This window comes from Rhinolophus sinicus, linkage group LG01, assembly GCF_036562045.2.
Source record: "Rhinolophus sinicus isolate RSC01 linkage group LG01, ASM3656204v1, whole genome shotgun sequence".
In the NCBI taxonomy this organism is placed as follows: Eukaryota; Metazoa; Chordata; class Mammalia; order Chiroptera; family Rhinolophidae; genus Rhinolophus; species Rhinolophus sinicus.
In genome coordinates, this window is record NC_133751.1 from 60,366,355 (window position 1) to 60,387,776 (window position 21,422).

A 21,422-nucleotide genomic window follows, 5' to 3' on the forward strand; every position below is an offset into this window, starting at 1 on the left:
CTCCGACTATTGGGGAGGACTACTGGCACTAGAAACACATTCAAGGTTTAACCAAATATCCTAAATGACCTCTCTGTCCCTTCTCCAAACTTCAATAATTTTGAAATACGTATTTATCCTTTTTTTTAGATTTTACCACAATACATATAAAACCATTAAAAATGTGGGGAAAATGAATATATTTTCAGTAAAGAAATAGTAAATCTTCTAATAGCTTCTAAGAGCACTCTTCCAAGTGCTGAAATTTATGTAAATTAGTATATTTTTATAACTAGCCAAGAAAGAACCTTGTCTGTGCTAATTTTCTAAGCATTAAAAGTCAACGTGTTTAGCTGTACCCCAACTAATACGAACACAGATATATCCACTTTGTTGCTCTTTAAATGCTTGCTTTGCTACCTTTAAAATTTTGGCATAGTCTCATCTCTTTAATTAGAGATTTTTCTTTTAATTTCAGAAACAGTGGTGAGATATATTTTGTTTATACATCAGAATCTTTAATTTCCATAGATTAAGCTGTTATTGATGTCATTGTCCCTTCCTTCCTTTCTTTATCACTGATTTTGTCCATAGCAAAGATAACGTTTTTAAGTCTAGAAAGAGAGCTCAACATGTCTTCCTTTTCAAAAAATAAATGAAAACTTCAGTAGGCAGTTCTGATCGGATTAATTAATGGGTCATTATTTATTATAGCATTCCTTTAAAGATATGTACCTATAGCATATTTTTTGTCTTTTAATAATAGCTCATTAGCTTCTTGGAAGAGTTATGAGAAAAGATGGCAGGAGCCATTGCCATTTGAACAACAATCAGAACTCAAAATAGAGCATGTTTAAGATTATGGTGTAAGCCAAGTTGGAAAAAATAATTTTTTTCTTTCGTAGCAAAAAAAAAATCACTCATTCTACATCCAGAGGTATAATCACTACTAACTGTTTAGTATAAACATTTCCTTTTGGTACATTATTTGGATGTGCGTGATTGCTTTTACAAAAATAGTATTGTATGCATGTTACTTATAGCCTGCTCTTTTTAATTTAACCTCATATAACGCACATTTCCCCATCAATATTCTGTACAACAGGAATGTAAATGGCTGTGGTGCAGTTATACGATAATTTACCTAAATCAGTCCACTGTATTTGAAGATGAAAATATTAAGCCTGTCTATTTTTTATTGCAAATTATATCTTTGGGTACAGCATCTTGTGTAGGATAGATTTATCAGTAGGATAAATTCCTAGAAGTGCAAATTGGTGACTCAAAAGGTGTGGTACATACAAATTTTCTGATGTATTGCCAGTGTGCTCTCCAGAGAGCTATACCAGTAGTACCTGCCTCTCCACGTTTCTCTCACAAGGGCTTATTTTACTGTTAATTTAATAGGCAAAAAAAGTCACATTTTAAAAATTTGAATTTGTCTGATTAAAAGTCGAACTTTTAAAACATGCTTATTGGCTAGTTGCAATCTTTTAAAATCACCTGTTGATGTCCTTTGTCTCTTTTTTAAATTGGTGCGTTTCTTTTTCTTATCAATGTGTAAGAACTTATGCGATTGAATTCAAATAGACTAAAGCTTGGTATAAAATGGCTTTAATAAGACTAATAATAAAAGCTGCCATTAAATGAAGTGCTTAGCACACTTCACCCTTAGGTTTTATTATTTTATCATATTTAATGTTCATTGTAATTCTGAAGTAGGTATCTTCGTTTTGCAATTGGGAAACTTGAGATTCAGAAAGGTTGAGTGACTTGCCCAAGACCTAGTGATGGCACTAGGATTTGATTCCATTTCTGTCTGACTTCAAATCCTGTGTGGTTTTCCTTACATCACACTTTTCCTGGTACTTAGCTGTTGCTTATACTTATTTATGCCAGATGATATTCGAACCACCCTTTTTTTCCCAGTATTGTTCCAGTGTCCTTTGCATATATTTTTTGAATAAAGAGAAATAACTTAATTACTAACAAAATCCACTATCAAATGAGTAGTATATTTAACATTTTGCAATGTTGCTCAAGAATAAAGCATCTGTATACCTTAAGAGAAAAAAATTTCCGAGCCTCTCCTTTTAATATTTTAGATATAATAATGCTAGATTTGATGCAAACCAAGATCTTTCATCATTTGTTATTTTAATTTGCTCTTTCCTGAGAGTATTCTTTGATTTTGTGCTTTTAGTTGCTCTTCTCCATAGTAAGAGCCAGACACTTGCCTCCAATCCTTTTTTTTAAAGATGAGGTATATATAAATAAATGAAAGAAATGGGTGAAAAAATAATTAGTGTGCTAAATTCTTCTTAACAGAACTTTACAGAGCAGTATGGCAAAGCTCCTGTCAGATCTTAGTATGGACACTGCTCGCTGCAAGCCTGGGAATAATCTGACCAAATCACTTCTGAACATTTATGAAAAACAGCCTCAACATGACCCAATCCCAGCTCACACTTCCATAATGAGCTACCTAAATAAGTTAGAAGCAGATCCCTCTTTTACACATTCACAGCCGCTTTCTACAATGAAGAGTGAGGAGAACACAGTGCCAGATAGTCCCTACGAAAACGTTCTGCCTTCCAAAGGCGCTCCGCATAGTGACCCTGGGAGCGGAGAGGAAGTACCTGCCCCTGGAATCTTGTCTACCCTTCCCAAACAGGATTCCGGTGAGGAAAGCGAAATGACGACTTTAATAGAAGATGAGTGTAATCTGGATAATACAATTTACATTCCATTTGCTAGAAGCACTTCTGAAAGGAAGGCAGCACTGTCTAAGAGGTTATCCCCCCAGCCACAGGTCAGCGTAGCTCCGCCAAAGCTGATCAGCAACAGTGGACTTGTCTCTGAAAAAGAAAAGAAATTGTGTGCACCCGGAGTTTGTTCTTCTCTCGGAAAGGAAGCAGAAGATGCACCTGAGAAACTGGCCAGAACAGCTGACATAGAGGACAAGCAGCTCCTCAAAAAAATAAAGGAAGCCATCTGCAAGATCCCCGTGGCCACAGAGGAGCCACAGGAACCGGCCGTGCATCACGGCCCCTCCACTTGTCAGAGCAGCCGCTTTCAAGCGAAAAGCAGTGCTGTCTCTGACAGTAGCTTTTTACATTCGGACCTGACATCTGACTGGAGCATCTCTTCTTTCTCAACATTCACGTCTCGTGACGAGCAAGACTTCCGAAATGGCCTGGCAGCGCTGGATGCCAACATCGCTAGACTCCAGGAGTCCTTGAGGGCTGGTCTTACGGAGAAGTGAACTCAGAAGAAAGTGGATCAAGGGCTTCTTTTAAAGAATAGAACTTGGTTACTCTGAATGTATATTTTAAATTTCTTTAGAGAAGTGATGTTTTATATTAATTATGTGTGAAAAAATGAATAATAAATTTATTGGAATATATTGACACAGTGGAACTTATGAAAGAAGTCATCTTACACTGACGTTTGCTGAAAGAAGAAAGTCGTGGATAACTAGGGAAGTATTATATATAATATTTTATTTTAGTACTTAGCAGTCAGAGGTCTTTTATTACCCTACTGGGCAGAGGGTGCAGGTTGGAAGGATTCTGGTTTTCCTAAAGGATAATAGGAAGGGAGTCTCTGGGTAAAATATATTCAACCTAGAGTTTATGGATTCCTTTTTGGTTTTTTTAATGGCATTGTGTTTTTATATGGATGTTCCGTGCTACAGGCTAGTATTTTTAGTGAGATGTATAAATATTTAAGACACAAAGTATTCCACCTCTTAAAAAATATTGATTGGTCCAATAAAATATAGGTAACATACTAAGTTAGCATATGGTTTCTTAAAACTAGCACTTTTATTTATTTTTATCCTGAATGCATGTTTAAGGCCTTTAAAAAATAAAGTCAGACTCATAAAAGAATTGCTAACAGGTAAGTTTCAGTTTGAGCACTTTGGTTATTTTAATAAAAAAGTAATGTTTATTTGTGTTTTATCCTTACTACTTGTATATTTGAATGTGATGGAGTTTGTAAATCTTGCACTGGTTTTAATTCTGCCTTTCTGGACTAATTTTTTTTCAGCACTTGAGCTGAGAACGTTCTCTATAAATAATATGAACCAGGTTGGACTCTGCTGCTCTGTACTAACACCACTTAACTACTCAGTATCTCTTCTCTCCATGTAAGTAGCACATTGTAACTCTTAGGAAGCTGAGTGTTGTGTTATCACTAATACTCCATACAAATCACCTACCTAACGTCATGTGTTTAGTGCTTGGGCAAGCTTTAGCATTAAAGAGGGTTCTGCTGGTCCCAGAACCTCTTCCTGCAGTTTTGTTAAGCATTGGTGCTGCAGCTTCTGAAGTAACCCGGTATAACCTCTTTGACAGGTCCACATTTTATAAATAGAGATTTCTTAAGTCTGAAAATATTAGGTGAATTCTAGGCTATTTTCACAGAATTGTCCATTAATACTTTTAATTTTTCTTACTTCCAGTGATTAATTTTCTTCATGAATTAATTCATCAATTAATTCATTTAGTGGTTGCCCAACCACTAAACACATGACGTCAGGTAGGGGATTTGTATGGAGTATTCATGATAACACAAGCTAACAGGCCACAACTCTTTAACATATTAAGTTCACAAGTATAAGATAATAAAGCAAGGAAGAAAATTGTGTGATCTGTATATTCCCAAATATTCAATTGTTATTCATATGCAGAAGTACATTCTTAAGATTATTATATGATGATACAAGAAGATTGTCCTATTTTACTCTTACTACAGGATGAGCATTCTTATGCGCAAAGACAATTTTAAGCTGCTTATGAGTTCATTTAATTAGGGGTTAATAATTTGATTGAAGAAAAATGAGACTGGAAAATCCTTGAGGGACTATTTATTTGATATAAGACATACATGGCATAGAAACATGAAAAAATTCAGTTAAATTTCAAGGTGGAATATGACCCTAACAAAATGGATGGAAGAGACACTGTATTTCATAGAAATTTAGAGAAGAAGGAAGGCAAAAAAAAAAAAAGTGGTAGGAGAAAACTTAGAAGAGGTTTCATTTGGATCTTAAGTAATGTATAGGATTTGGACAATCCTGTGAATATCTTCAAAATGTTTACCCCACAGAAATTCATTATCACAAAATGTGGGGGTTGTTTGGGTAGAATATTAAGAGGATGGTAGATAATAACATCAACCTGACTAAACCAGAAGGGTCAAGATCATATTATAATGGTAATAATAGATGTTGATTACACAATTAGAAGTCTGGGGGTTAGATTGTAGCTCCAGGCTGAGGAACAACCATTAAACATGAAGTCATTGGGTGTTTGGGTATCTTTGGTGATAGTGTTTTGGTTTTTTTTAATTGAGGATCACCAGATGAAATTGGGTGTTCTTAGAATTGCACAGAGTGATGGTAAATCAGGACTAGAGAAGGGAGAGATTGGAGACCACTTAGAAAGCTGTTGCAGTAGTCCACACATAAACTGACAAGCCTTTGGCAATAAAAGTGAAAAGGAGAGACAAACTGAAAAACTGTTCAATAGGCTTGGTGGTGACTTAATAGAAAGTGGAAGACAAGGGGAATTCAAAGATGACTCCAAGATTTCCAATTTGATCAGTTTGAGTCACACTGAGCAAATAAAAAATAAGGTCCAAGATTTGTTAAGTCCCAAGTTAACAAATCCCAAGTTGAGTCTTAATACAGAACTGTAAGTGAGGAGTTGGATAAAAAGGAGAGAGAGAAAGGGTGCCCATTCTCAGGAGTCGTCTAGCTCTGCACACCAGGAGTGAGTACAACTGCCCATTGTAGTCTCAAAACAGTCAGTCTCGTCCAAATCCCAGCTGTCTCACAAATGCTTTTCAGATGTCCCAGAGTGTGAGAGACATATTAGTGGAGTGTCCCCTAACCTCTGCCAGGGCGAATTCAGTATCTCCTGATAGATACTGGTGTAGAGGAGGGAAAACCATCCTCCAGCCTTTTGTCACTATTCTGCTGTCCTTTCTTGGATCTGTGGTGGTAATGTACAAACTGTTAATGGATTTAGCATTTGTGTACCATTGAAGATGAAAGAATCTGATTCTATTTGACCAAATGTAAAGATCCTAGGGGCAGAGCTAAAAAAGCCAAAGTACTTGGCCACCACCCTGGAGCTAGTAAATATTTCAAAAATCTTTACTTTTCACTAAGGGTAGCATTTATGTCAAGTGCCTTACAGGTTATAAAGGCCTGCTTAAACTACATGGGAAGTAGGGCATGCTTGCATAGCCTAGTTAGAAAGGGCATACAGCCAAATCACATCTTACCAAGTACGTATCTAGTGCTCATGTGGGCTAACCCCTTCAGCTACAGATTCATTCATTCATTCAATGAATGAAATAAATGAAAGCTCTAATATGTGCCATGTCTTAATCTGAGCTCAGAGAATACAACAAAACGAGATATTCTCTGTCCTCAAGGAGTTTACATTACAGTGGGACACAAGTAAAGGAACGTATAGTGATACCATGTTTCTCTGAAAATAAGACGTAGCCGGACGATCAGCTCTAATGCGTCTTTTGGAGCAAAAATTAATGTAAGACCCAGTCTTATTTTACTATAACATAAGACCAGGTCTTATATAATATAATATAATATAATATAATATAATATAATATAATATAATATAATATCAGGTCTTATGCTAATTTTTGCTCCACAAGATGCATTAGAGCTGATTGTCCAGCTAGGTTTTATTTTCAGGGAAACATGATAAATACTGTGAAGAAAACTGGTAAAGGGAGAATTGCCAAAGAATGGCAGAATTGCCTTAAGTTTTAATTATGGTAAGAGGCCCCTTCTCAGAAATGATGTCCAGAATTTAAGCATACCACTAGATAAAGTTGGATTTAATTTGCTAGCTAACAATCATTTTTCAAATCTGTTAATTCTAAATGTCCTTATGCTCAAAATTGCTTAAACGAATGATTTCTACAATTATACTGCACCTTGTATTTTGATGTTTTTGTATACCTCTTGTGGAGAACTGGTCGCTATTTTATTTAAAGCAGTGGGCCCAAGTAGGACCTTCCAGAAAATTGTTATCAGATATGATAAGATTTTAGGGGTTTTAGGGCTTAGAAATTGAGTTTTCAGAAGGATGTTAGAAGTCACCTATCTCACTCTCATAGCCAAAGACGGACTCTGTCCTACAGTGATACCTATTCTGGTACGATACCAAACGCACCATGTATATTCCTTCTGCCTGGACTGCCCTTTTGCCCAGGCTCCTGACGACAAATTCTTACTCATGCTTCAAGCCCCTCGTACTACTTCTGTACCTTGTATGCACCTCCACTGATGTATGCACCTCCACAGGTGTCAACCTTCCTACCTTGTATGGTTCTTAAAGTCAGGGACCAGGATTTCTTCATCTTTGACACCTGCTGTGACACTTGGTGTCTTTCATATAATAGGCAGTTGATAACTCTTGTTGGACTTAACTAAATCTCTGACAAATGGTCATGTAAGCTTCACTTGATTTCACTTAGTGTTGGTAAGTTCATGCAACAGCTTCTTTCTAGCTTTAATGCACACATATAAGCTCTTTGCATTAGTCTTCCTGTAACTTTTGTGCTTTCTTCCTATTATTTACTTCTGAAAGAAAAGTCACTTTTGTTTAGCAAACATTTCACACTACTGCTTGTTCTAAGGAGAAACCATACATTGTTAAATATTTAGGAGAAGAGATACGGCAGAAACATTAACTATATCACCAGTGCAGGGATAACCTATCCTACCAGCCTCCCTCATCAATTTATGAGAAGGATAAATGTAGGAAAAAGCCCTTTGAAAACTGGAGGGCACTGAACAGTCTGACTCATGACAACATTTAAGAGCCCTCACCATTCTTCTTGGCCTCTTGATGTCCTCCAGTTTGTCCGTGTCTTAACATTTAAATCCAGCAATGAGCAATGAACTCCAGATGTGATGTGATTAAGAAAATACAATTAGATTATCATTTCCTGTAATCTTGTTCAAGTCGTATTACAGAATTGTATACCTGAAACCTATGTAACTTTACTAACAATTGTCACCCCAATAAACTTTAAAAAAACCCAAAAACCGGAACCCAGTCATCATTTCCACATATTGAGATGGCTGCTGATATACACAGTCAACTCCGCAGAATAAATTCCTATTCAGGTGTAAAAAATAATAATAACAATAAAAATAATAATAAAGTCGTTTTTAAATGGACAAAGGTTAAGTTGGCTATTTTTGGTCATCATACCTATATTACTGCAAATCATATTAGGGCTGTAGTCAGTTTCCAGATAATACTCACGTTGTCATTCTCAGTGCTGAGTGGCCTCATTCTCAGCTCCGGGGCCCAGGTCCTGTCCAGCTAGAAATGAGCAGTTCCTCACAGTCTGAGGTTCTGCCTGACCAAACAAGTGGCCTCAGTTACCCCTAAAGGAAGAGCTCACGTTTACCACAAACTCGAAGTGTTCTCCTTGAAGCCAGGTCTTAAAGGCCACAAAGAATGGTAAGACGAGCTAGACTAGGAATCAGGAGACCTAGGTTCTTCCATGGCTTCTGCTGCAGTTTTTATGTACGAACCTTGCTTTCCAGTTACACAATGCGAGAATTTGACTATGAGTTCTCTATGGTCACTCCACGGCTTGACTTTAATAACGTATTCTAGCATTTTGACAGGACATTGCTTTGAATTAGTCAGCCATGAGATTCTGCTTAGGGTATTTAGAACTCTATAGGCAGGCCATTCTCCCAATCAATGGGATGGCCCTGCCAACTCCGGAGCAAATTTATAGAAAGAAGGAAGGTCATTATTTGTCACATATGATTCAAAAAAGCTGTGACGTTGCTGGTGTCTCTATGAATAATTCCATCTATCTCAGGACTAATTTTTAAACATCACCATTTCTATTAGCATTCCCTACTTAGAAGATTAAAGTACTCCCAGTATAAAAACATGGTGGATAACTTGCTTTTCTTTTTACAGACATTGACTTTTATAGCTAAAAGGGACCTATGCTCATCTGATCTAATCTCATTTTTAGAAGTAATGGGAACTGAAACCAAAAAATATTAAAGACATTTGCTCAAGGTCACACAGCTAACGTCTTGAACCAGATACTGTGATTCTCGGTCCACTTTCTTCACTATGTTATCTTCCCACTATCGGACAAATCTCATAACCATTTGAACCCATGAGGCCTGAAATCTGTCACTAGAATCTAGCTGTATGCCATTCTTGCTCTACTAACATGGTCTAATAATTGGGAATTCCCTCTGAGATTTGCTGCAAGGATTAAATAAGTGAAAACGCTTTGTGAACTATAACCACTAAATAGATGCTAATGATCATTAATTATACAGAAGGTGCCAAAAAAATGTATACACATTTTAAGAAAGGAAAAAACTATTAAAATTGTAATAATATAGACCGATAACAAAAGATGAATACAAGTCACGTGTGACTTCTGCAATTACAAGAGGTGCTCAAAGTGGTTACCATCAGTGTCCAGACACTTATGATTACGGTGAACTACTGCTTGAGCAACGTTGACCGAAGTGTCCACTTGTTTACATTTTTTTGGCACACCTGGTATATAGGTAGTCTATGTGTATATACTCGTATATACAAAGGCTGACAATTAAGTTTGTGAACTTGCCACCATGCACTTATATTGGCAGCACTGTACAAACAGCTCGAGAAGGTTTCATAACCTTGGTATATCAGTGTCTCACAGCTGTGTTTGTGTCGACATGTGGCGGTGTCTTGCTGAGTGGCGTTCATTATTGTTTTGTGTTTTTGTGTGCCGTCGCAAGAATGTCTGAGCTTGAATTAGAGCAATGAACATACATTAAATTTATTGTTAAACTTGGCAAGAGTGGAAGTGAAATCAGGGACATGTTAGTCCAAGTTTATGGGGATAATGCCATGAAGAAAATAGCAGTGTACAAATGAACTAAACTTTTTTCTGAGGGGAGAGAACACGTCACTGATGAAGAGAGGTCAGGGCAGCCAGTAACGAGCAGAACCTGACAAAAATATTGCAAAAATTTGTCAAACTATGAGTCAAAATCATCGGCTGACTGTGAGAAGCATAGCAGACCAAGTAAACATCGATAGAGAAACAGTCAGGAAAATCTTAACTGAAAATCCTGGCATGAGAAAGGTGTGTGCAAAAATGGTCCCGAAAGAGCTCTTGCATCACGACAATGCACCAGCTCACATGGCACTGTCTGTGAGGGAGTTTTTAGCCAGGAAACAAATAACTGTATTGGAACACCCTCCCTACTCACCTGATCTGGCCCCCAATGACTAATTTCTTGACCTAAAGGTAAAGGAAATATTGAAAGGAAGACATTTTGATGACATTCAGGACATCAAGGATAATAGGATGACAGCCCTGATGGCCATTCCAGGAAAAGAGTTCCAAAATTGCTTTAAAGGATGGGCCAGGCGCTGGCATCGGTGCATAGCTTCCCGAGAGGAGCACTTCGAAGGTGACGATAGTGATATCCAGCAATGAGGTGTGTAGTACTTGTTCTAGGATGAGTTCGCGAACTTAATTGGCAGACCTCGTATGTGTGTGTACTGTACTAGACACTTAAGGTTTTGCTTTTGCTTTATGAAAGGCACACAATGCTCTTAAAATCTGTTTAGCATGTGGCATGGTGCTAGTAAAACAAATTTCCCACCTGTCATTCAGCCAATTCCATCTATTTTTAAAGTAGATGGAGAAAGTTACATGAGTTTTTCTCCCATTAACACTGACCTTCACAGTGCATTCTGACATTTCCGGGACTATCTTCTGTTCAGTCTGAAATGGTTCATTTCTCCATGAAGTTCTCAAGGAGACATGTAGAGGTCTCCTTGTATCACAAGCTATGCAGGAGGAAAACATGGTCCCCCTTTGGAACTGGAGACTTACACATTTGTCAAGTCTATAACAAGGAGTATTGCCCACTGCTCAGTAGGGGGCATACAGCCAAGGTACATATTTTCACCCCATCATGCTTTCGAGATTATTCTGCACTTGGCTGTGAGCTCTAGGCCCAGAATGGGGTAGGAGACCAGAATCAAATATTTTAAAAGTGAGCAGCTCCAAAACAAGCAGAACAGATCCTCTTGGAGGGTAGTAGTTTGTTTGTGGTTTGGCAAGAAGAAATGAGTGAAGGAGAAATAAAATTTCAAATCCAGAGCCTCAATGGATGGAGAGAAAATTAATCTTTTTTTTAGGTCTGTCAATATTATCAGACTTGCTATCTTTGGATAGGGAGATAGGTTGGTGGAAGAGGAGACAAACTAGAACAAGTCAGTAAATAAATATTTGAGTAAGTAGGGCTTCACTATTTAGAGCCACGACCTATATATATCCCATGATTCTACACTTCCCCCACCATAAAGCTAATGATCCTTTTTTTCACCAGAGACTCAGACCACTGTCATCACCTCTTCTCTCCCACCCTCCCAATTAGTCTAAAAATCTGTCAGGTCGTATTTCTGTAATGATGGATGACTAACACATAAAGCAACTCCTTTCAACGCCTGACTTACCCAGAAAGAATATGTGAATTTAAGTTGTAGTTTTGTATCTTTGACCAAAGTTTGAGAAAAGGTCATGATAGGTCCCTGATGAAGATGAGACACTGAAACAGGCAATGATATTTTAGTCTGTGGCAAAGTTCGTATTAACGGTACATTAGAAGAGCAAGAGCCCTGAATCAGGAATCGTGACTTAGTGACTGTCTTCATAGTCTATGTGCCCTTCATTCATTTATAATATATTAGCTCTAATTTATGCTGCTCTCTGAGCATGTAAAGACAAATAAGACAAAGTGTGCCCTTGAGAGAACTAGAGCCCAAGGACCTGCCAAATGAGGGGATCTGATCTCAAAGACCCTCTCCAGCTCAAAATGCTACATTTTCCAAGGAGAAGTCTCCCAACACCCCAGGAACTAGGCACATTGTTCTGATAAACACCCTCACACCATGGTGGTGTCATATAGAATTTTAGCTTTGGATTGTCGTTCTCTCTCTTCCTTTCACACTCATATCTTAGGTGCCTTCCATATTTATTTGATGTCACTTCCAAATAGTATCTCTGTGTGGTGACTCTCTGAAATAAAAGTAAATATTTTTATTTCATTCTCACACTGAAATGATAGCTTCCACTGGATTTCAACGTGAAGATGGTCGTGTAAAGTTGCCCCTTTCCCCTTCCTTTGTAGAAATCAAAACCAGCTAGAGGAGTACAAACTCCATTTGTGTGGGGAAACTAGGAGAGCGCTCTAAAACCAAGCCACAAATTAGCTAGAAGCACTGCCAAAAGCAGTAGTAATCAAGCAGGGTACATAGGAAAGGAAGCAGAGAGGGGATGCTCCAGATAGCAAACAGAAAGAGCTGGCAGAGTACTATTCTCTGATGAACAGCTCACCCAGAGAGAACAGTTTTAAATGCTTACTTTATGACCGTGGGAAGAAGATCCATAGGCTTTACATGGGAGGGTGGGGGGAACGGGTGGACATAGATGCCTATTGTCATGTGGAGAAGTAAACACTAAAATAAATACACAAAACAATGTTAAGGAAAAGTCCAACCCTTCTTACAAGAATTCTGCAAATAGCTGATCTGGAAAAACCTTCCTTATCTGTTTCAAAAAAGTGAGTTATCAAGAAGTATGAGCAGAGGATCTATATTAAAATATTTTGAGGGGAAAAAAAAGAAATAGAAAAATAAAACTAAATTAAAAACACTTATCAGACAATGGTTTGGTGGTTGCCAGAGGGTAAGGGGGGTGGGGGGTGGGAGATGAGGGTAAGGGGGATCGAATATATGGTGATGGAAGGAGAACTGACTCTGGGTGATGAACACACAATGGGATTTATAGATGATGTAATACAGAATTGTACACCTGAAATCTATGTAATTTTACTAACAATTGTCACCCCAATATATTTAATAAAATTAAAAAAAACACACACTTATCAGAAGTGTTGCCATGGAGTAGATAAAAGTTGGAGGAAATCAATAAATTTAAAACATGATAGTTTTAGTATAAAATCCTAGGTACCCACGTTTTTCCTTCATCACTTTGCATATCACACCTTTCTCTTCTCACTCCCAGTGTGGCTATTAAGAAACCTGTCATGGAGCAGGTTCTTGTAGCTTTGAAGGTGATACAATTTTTCTCTCTGGTTTTGATGATCTTAAATTTCACTCTAATGAGCATGACAGTGTTATTGTGTGTTTTTTAATGTCTCCTATTAATGCTTTGTTAGCTTTTTAAATCAGTGATCTTACATCTTTTTCTAATTATGGAAAATTTTTAGTCACTATTTCTTCAAATATTTCCTTCTGTGATTCCTACTAAGCTTCTACTTCAAAACTTCATGTCTCTTTTCTCTTATTTTTTTTTTACCATATCTATTCTTAACTCTTCTGAGGAAAGTTTCCTGATCTGATCTTTCATCTCACTAATTTATTCTTCAGCTATATCTATTTTGCTGATAAATTCATTTATTGATTCTTAATTTCAACTGTTGTATTATTCACACAGTTTGTACTTCTTTATAATTGCCTGTTTCTGCTTCATATACCCAACCCTTTATCTTATCTTGTTAAACATATTTATTATGTATTTTAAATTCTTGTGTGTCTGGCCCATTGATTCTGTTTCCTTTAGCACAGAATGTTAAGCTTGTGTACCTTGTTTACATTATTCTTTCCCTCTGTAAGTTCATATTTCCTTGGGAACATTAGCTACCTAGACAGGTAGTGTACACCTGGGAAAGGTAGCTGAAACCCAGACTATAACTTAGACCCCTCATGATATGTTAACAATGCAGATTTATAGATTTATAATGTCTTCATATCTAACAGGATGATACTTTCTAATTCATCTTCTAAATCAGGGGTGTCAAAACTGCGGCCCGCGGGCCAACTGCGGTCCGCAATCCATTGTTAATTGGCCCGCAGCAAATTCCAAAAATATATTTAGTTTACTTAAATAAACCAGGTGAGGCAATACGTACTTCACCTCGAGTGAGTGACCCGGCTGTTTGTGTATTTTACTGCATATGGCCCTTGGTAAAAAACGTTGAAAAAAGTTTGGACACCCCTGTTCTAAATTAAATTGTCTTGACTATTCTAGGCCCTTTACTCTTCTGTGAATTGAGAGATTAGTTTGTCAAGTTCTGTGAAAAATCCTCTTGAGATTTTATTGCAATTGCTTTGAATTTATAGGTTAATTTGGAGAATTGCCATCTCATTATATTGAGACCGCTAATCCATTAATATTGTGTAATGTCCCATAATGATCTTGTTAAACTTTTTGAAGTTAATTCCTAGGTACCTTGTAGCTATTGCTACTATTGGAAATCACATTTTTTTTCTTTTTTTTCACAAGAAAAATACTTTTTTTCCCTTTTTTATTTTTTACAAATAAACTCTTATTTGTAAAAATTTGATCATTTTATAAGTATGTAAAGAAGAAAGTAAATCCCACCTGGAAACTACTATCCTAAGATTAACATGGTGGTTATCCTTTCAAGCATTCTTTATACATACTGTATAGGTACACAAACGAATTTATATATATATATATTTTTCAACAGTACCTTCCCTCTTCACCTCCTCTTCCCATATTATCCCCTTTCCTATTCCCTAGCCACACACTTGTAATATTCATAACCCAGTGTGTGACCTTCAATATTTTCTCCTTGCTCATAAAATTCTATATAGATCCTTATATTTATACAAATTTTAGGGAGTTGATCATTGTTTTACAAAAATGGGTCATGTTATATACTTTTCTGTCTCTTGATTTTCTCACACTTGGAAGTACCTATGAAAGTTCCTCTAGATGACATCTAGAAAGTCATTTAGTAGGGATCTAATTCATGCTTTTCAATGGCTGTTTCATATTCCATGATACAGAGATATAATCCAATTTAGTCAACAATTTGGTTCAGTTGTATATAATAGAAACTAGTTATTTGAAGTAGAAAGGGATTTGATGTAGGGAATCTGAGACTTAGAAAATTATTAGAGGGGTCCAAGTAGCAGGGTCTAGGCTGGGCCTTCAGGAATGACCCAGTACTACAGAACCTGCCCAGCAAGGGAGCTGCTCCATCATCACAGTCAGAAAGGTGCTATCCTGGCTGCTGGTCCCAGAATCACACCCCCTTAGCTGCAACTTGGGGATCAGGAAGCTACAACTATTGACTCTAGACCCATACTGTGTCTGTTAGATCTGCATTAGTACCTCTGATTGGTAAACTTCAATCACAATCTAGACCCCTAGCTTCAAGGGAGTCTGGGAAACATATCTTTAGCTCTCCAGCCTCTGCAAAATAGACACACAAGAAAAGGGTGAACTGGAGCGGGAGTGGGCCAATATACCAAATCTGCTGTGAGTGTTCACTTTGTTTCCAGTTTGGGGTCTCCTATGAACAGTCTTATAGTAAACATACCTAACATGTGGCCTCATGTGTTTCTACTTCTGTTTCTAAGGAGTAGTGTCCCAGGAATAGAATTTTTGGGTCAAAGGATGTAGGTATTTTTCTTTTGTTGACCTAGAAAAATAACTAAAAGAGTTGACTGTTTAGTAATGTAACAATATTGAACAAAACTCACTATTTTATTTTGAACATATTAGACCATAGATCTATTAAAATCAAATCAGTACTATTTAGTTCATTGTAAACAATAAAAAAATATGTTTTCATATTAGCCAGACACCACACTTGAAAAATAAAGTAGATCAGACTTTACTGAAATACAGTTATTATGAAAACTGAGATGGCTCTGAAAATGGCCTTTGGCTTGCAATGCTCAGGCACACCCCGGGTGGTGCATTTGCAGCTGGTGTGCCTGAGGACTGCCTTGGTGGCCTCAGACATGGCGTGCCTGCCGGTCTCCCAGGGTGGAGCAGGCGAACCACCTTCGGATCTCTCTGGAGGTGAAGGTGGAGCACTTGGTGTAGAGGGCCAGGGCAGAGGCATAGTCTGAAATGCATTGAACAATATCGTTAAGAAAATAATTCACAATGTGCCTCAGGATTATGTATTTTTAATAATAGGTCTTGCCAAATTGCCTTCTAAAAAGGTTGTAACTTTACATTTCTGCAACACTGTGTGAAAATTGCTTGCATACATACCGCCAGCAATCAGTAATAGGAGCTATGGCTTGGTGTGTTTGTGTGCATGTGTTTACTTTTTATTATGGAGAATGTCAAACACACACAAAAGTAAGCAAATAGTATATGAATTCTCATGCTCCCATCAGCCCACCTTGACCACCGTCAACCTATGCCCAATCCTGTCCCATCTACTTCTCCCTTGTTTCATATTGTTTTAAAGCAAATTCCAGACACCATATCGTTTCATCCATAAATATATTTCTAAAAGATAAAATAAGCATAATGGTATCATACTCAAGAAATTTAACAATATTTATTCATTAAATATTCAGTTAGCATGTATATTTTGTGTAAAGATTCAAATAAGGTCCACAAATTGCAATTGATTAGTCTGTTATGTCTCTTAATTTATAGTTTCCCCCTCCATCTTTTTGTTCCTTACAATTTGTTTGTTGGAGGAACTAGGTTGTTAGTGCGTGAAGTTTCTCACAGTCTGAATTTTGCAGGTTGCATCCCCATGTTCAAATAGAATAGTTACCTCATCCTGGTTATTTCCTGTGAGTTGGTAGTGGAAGCTGTAGGTTGGGTCACATGTGGATTTGACCTTTATGGCAAGAATAGTTCATAGATTGGTGTCTGTTCCTCCATCAGGAATCACATAATGTCTAGTTGCCTCTTCCCTTTGTGATGTTAGCAATTATTAATGCTCCGTGTCCAGATCCATTAACATTACAAAATGATGATAGTCGTGCTCTGTCCTTTTTCATTTATGACGTAGAATACATCTATAAAGAGAAACTTCCTCATCTCTGATTTTTGGTTACCTGATAATACAGGTCATATACATAAGACAAGAAAAATGCTTGATTCTAGTTATTTACCAGTTTTCAAAATAATGAATTGGATCCCTATCTCCTTCAATTGTGACTTGATTTTTAGTATCACTGTAAATTCATGGATTACATTTATTTGATGTATTTCAATCCATTGCAGTTATAATTCTTATTCATGTTTAAATTGTCCCACATTTGATCAGTGGAAGCTTTGCTATGGCTATTTTTATGTTTGCCAGTGTGATGGGTGTCAAGTAACTTTATGTCACTTTTATTTTTATTTCCCTAATTTCTAGTGAATTTGAGCATATTCACATTTGTTGGGCCTTTTCTGTTTACTCACTAGTGCATTTTTCATTTGTGTCTGTTGGTTTTGTTTTATTAATTTGTTAAGGGTGCTTTGTATAGAAAGCAATCCTTTTTGAGAATATCATAGCACAAACATATTTCCAGACATATTTATTGTTATTAACTTTGTATTAGTACCTTTTGCCATACCAAAAAAAAAAAAAAGAAAGAAAAAGAAAGTACCTGTATATGGTCAAATAAGCCCATCTCTCATTTTATAGTTTCTTGGTTCTTCGTAAGGAAAGTCTCGCCAAACCATAGATTATACATGTAATCTCCTAAATATTTTTCTTCAAGTTCTAAAATAATTTTTCTTTTACATTTAAATCTTCAATCCATTTGCAGTTTACTTTTGAATTTAATATAAGATGGCAGTCCAGTTTTCTTTTCTTTTGGATAGGTGGCCACTTGTGCTTGCACTTTTAGAAAAATAGTTCATCTTTTTCCATTTGAACTACTACTTTAGCACATAAACATTTTTAATCGCCACTGTGATATAATTGTCAATTATTTGGTTCTGATCCACAAATATATTTTTATATATCCTTAACCAGTGCTATATTGATTTGAATTCATAAACTTTATAGTATGACTGATACCTTAGTAAGCCCCTCTATATACACACTTTTATTTTATTTTAATAGTTGTATTAATTAGCTGTTTATTCATTGGCATTCTTTATATTATGAACTTTATAATTATTTTATCTAATTCCAAGAAAAACCCTGTTGGAATTATAATTGGAACTACATTAAATGTGTGTATTAAAATCTCTGGAATTAAAAGTTTTATTTTATCTTTCCTTCCAGGAACATGATGTGTCTTTCATTTTATTCAAATCCTGTTTTGTGTCTTTTAATAGTTTTTTTTTTTCAATATCTTGTTAAATTTGTTTATAAGTATTTTGATTTTTTGTCACTATCATAATTTGAATAGATTTTAATTAGCACCATGAATGATTATATAAGCATAAGAAAGAACTTGCAAGACAGAATGTCCAGTCACTGCAACTGATAACTGAATTGAGGGCTTCTTCTCATATCACCAGGAAGGAAAGGTGAATATGCATCTTTCTAAGACCATTTAGGTATAATCTTGATGACAGGGAGGGGGAGGGATCAGATGAGTACTCCTTGGCAAACCTACAAAGAAGAATCAGGAATGTTGCAATTTTAGCCAAGCTTCTAATTTCAGACCTCAGTTCTTGTGAGGGCTCTTGACTTAACTAGACAGTTTTTCCAGTGGGTCATGGACGTGTAGGAGACCATTATAAAACATGCTGGGATAATCCAGAGTAACAATTTCCCAAAGAAGAATTTTTTCTGTTTTTTTTTTTTCTTTCCTCTTAGAAATTTCATTTTATTGTTACGATATAGTTTGGCTGTTTTGTTTTTGCAATGAATATCTATTTGTTGTTGTTTATTTCCACAGGTAAGTAATACAATAAATATACTCATTTGTTCACTTTGTGTATTCACAAATAATGGAAAGAATTTTAGCTGAAGGGAGGCTGGAGTATTGAATTTGGCATGGCATGATTGAGTAACTAAGTGATATTCTACAGAACAATAGTTACCGTTTGTGGAACAATTATTATGTGTCAAGCACTCTGTTAATATGCTTTACAGTGCATCTTCTCATTCAAACTTCAAAACAATCCTGTGACGTGAACAGGGTTTATTTCTTTTGTATCTCATTTTTAACAATTAGGAAATAAAGGCCCAGAAGAATTCAAGTTACTTGTCCAAGGTCACACAACTAGTTAATGGCAAAGCTTCAGTACAAATTAAGTTGTTGACTCAGGAGACCTTTCCACTACACCGTGTTTCTTCCACACAAAAAATATAAGGTAGAAAGGTATGACTTTCCCGCTAACTTCCATTTCCCCTTCTGCAAAACCATGAATTTTTAATAGATGATATTATCTGGCTGTATATTCTCATTATGCCGAAAATTGAGTTTACAGAATATATAAAGCACGGGTCTTACATAGAAAATATCCCTATATTTGCTTTACACGATAGATTTCTTACCCATAATTTTCACGTGCTCATTTTGTCCTTAAATGTGGTATTTGCTGTGCGGGTTTTTATAGTACTTCCCTCTCTGGTTTCCAAGATAAACCTCTACAATGTGGTTTGGGGTGGGAGAGCAAATAGAAAGACTATAGGTTATTAGCAGCAGAATATGAGGAAGAATGATAGCTAAAATGTGAAATAATAGAATGGGATCAGTTCATATTTAAACTATTGTTGCTGTTTTTTCACACTATGTAAAACAGTGGATTTAAGTGTCCGGCAGTCGCACGTGAAACCCCAATGCATGAAACAGAGAAAAGCAGAGCTGCTCTGGACAGGGAGCAGGTGGGGGTCTGGGGGCCTGGCCCCAGCCCTACTCCATCCGCACCAATCATCTTCTTGGATCCTGGGGTTCTGCAGCTGGAAATCATTGATTTCGATCTTAAACTTGTTTCTTACATAATAATAACCACAGGAACTTTAAAATAACATTTTGGACTAAATTCTGAAACTATTATTATAATAAGTGATCTAATAAAAACAGTCCTTTCCTGTAAGATGCTTAAGAAATTTTCAACAGAGTTACTTGGGGGATTGCAGGGACTGGTTGTGGGGGAGATGACACATTTTACTTCCTACCTTTTGTATTTTTTCTTCTTCTCTTCCCCTCCTCCCCCTCCCCCCTCCTTCTGTCTCTTGTCTCGGTCTCCTCCTTCTTCTTACAATTAGAATGTATGACTTAGGGTTAAAAAATGAATTTAAACATTTTTCTAGAATTTGGAATTATATTTTCATTAGTGGATTTGTAGTCAAATATTTTCCCCCCAAAGATTTTTTTCAATTATGTAATTATAATGCATCCAAAAATAGGATTTAAAGTACAGAAAATCAATTTATAGTAAATATTTACAGGAACAAATCCACAAACATTCTGGAGCTCAGTGTGTCTGTATTTTCCTATGTCAGTGCATCTGGTTAAAGCACTGGTATTTACACAAAGCCTTTAGAACTGAAGAGCACAGTGAAAGGAAGCACAGTTAAAGTTAATTTCCAAACGGTTCTTTCTGCTTTGGAATTTACCTAAGCTATAAGTAGTTCTCAATTCCGGTCCCAGATCAGAATTCCTGGGGAATTAAAAAAAAAAAAAATCATTCCCCTGGCCCCACCCTAGACCAACTGAATCCATTTCTGCGGTTGGCACTCAGGCATAAGGATTTTTAAAAAGCTCTAAAGGTGAATCCAACATGCAGCCATACTTTAAAAACCTTAATCCACCAATGCTGATCTAGGTGGATTTAATACATTCATAAACTCAGGTGAGCGATTTATTATTCAACACAGTGAGAGATTAATGACTTGTGGCATTGTTACCTTGTCTTCCTTCCCTTTCTTTCTCCTTTGGCTTTCCTGACAAAGACCCAGCAGTGAAGAGGGCCAGGCCAGAGAAGGGATTCAGAGATAGGAAGGAAATGCAGAGGATGTGCACAGGCAGATGGAGGCCAGGGCTGGCAGATTAAACTTCCCAGGGAGGCAGTAAAAATAAACAGGCACCCCTTTCCCCAAAAGCAAAGGAATATTTTCTACAAATAGTGTCTTGCTTTGGGGCAATGGGACTAAACTGCATTATTTCGGGATGTGTAAAGGAACAAACACGGTTCTGTCACATTTCTTTATCTTGGCAAACCAAACATTATGTACTGGGTTTGTGTGTTTGGACCATGGTATTTTTCAGGTTAATGGATATATTTCTGAAAACTTTGTGCAAACCCTCTTGATCTCTAGTCATTAGGCAGAGTTTAGAAGGACTGGTGTGGTCTAACCCTCATTAACTCTCAAAATAACCAGCCAGCGTTCCCGTATAGGATAGGACTCCACACTAAGGAGAAATTTTGGAAGTGAAATAAAATTGACATAATATGGCAGGATATAAAAATCAATAAACGAAAAAATCAGTTGTACTTCTATATACCAGCAATGAACAATCTGAAAAGGAAATTAAGAAAACAAATTCCATTTTTTATAGTATCAAAAAGAATAAAGTACTTAGAAATAAATTTAACCAAGAAGCTGAAAGACTTGTACCCTGAAAACTACAAAA

At 36.6% G+C, this 21,422-nt stretch overlaps 1 protein-coding gene across 1 annotated transcript in view; it reads left to right on the forward strand.

The window, feature by feature from the left end:
- Positions 1-9,861, forward strand: part of CCDC14 (coiled-coil domain containing 14) — a 44,627-nt gene extending 34,766 nt beyond the window's left edge. Inside the window, exon 13 of the mRNA XM_019738991.2 lies at positions 2,308-9,861. Coding sequence (XP_019594550.2) covers positions 2,308-3,244 — 937 coding nt within the window. The 3' untranslated portion in view covers positions 3,245-9,861. The remainder of the gene's footprint in view (positions 1-2,307) is intronic.
- Positions 9,862-21,422: the final 11,561 nt, after the last annotated feature.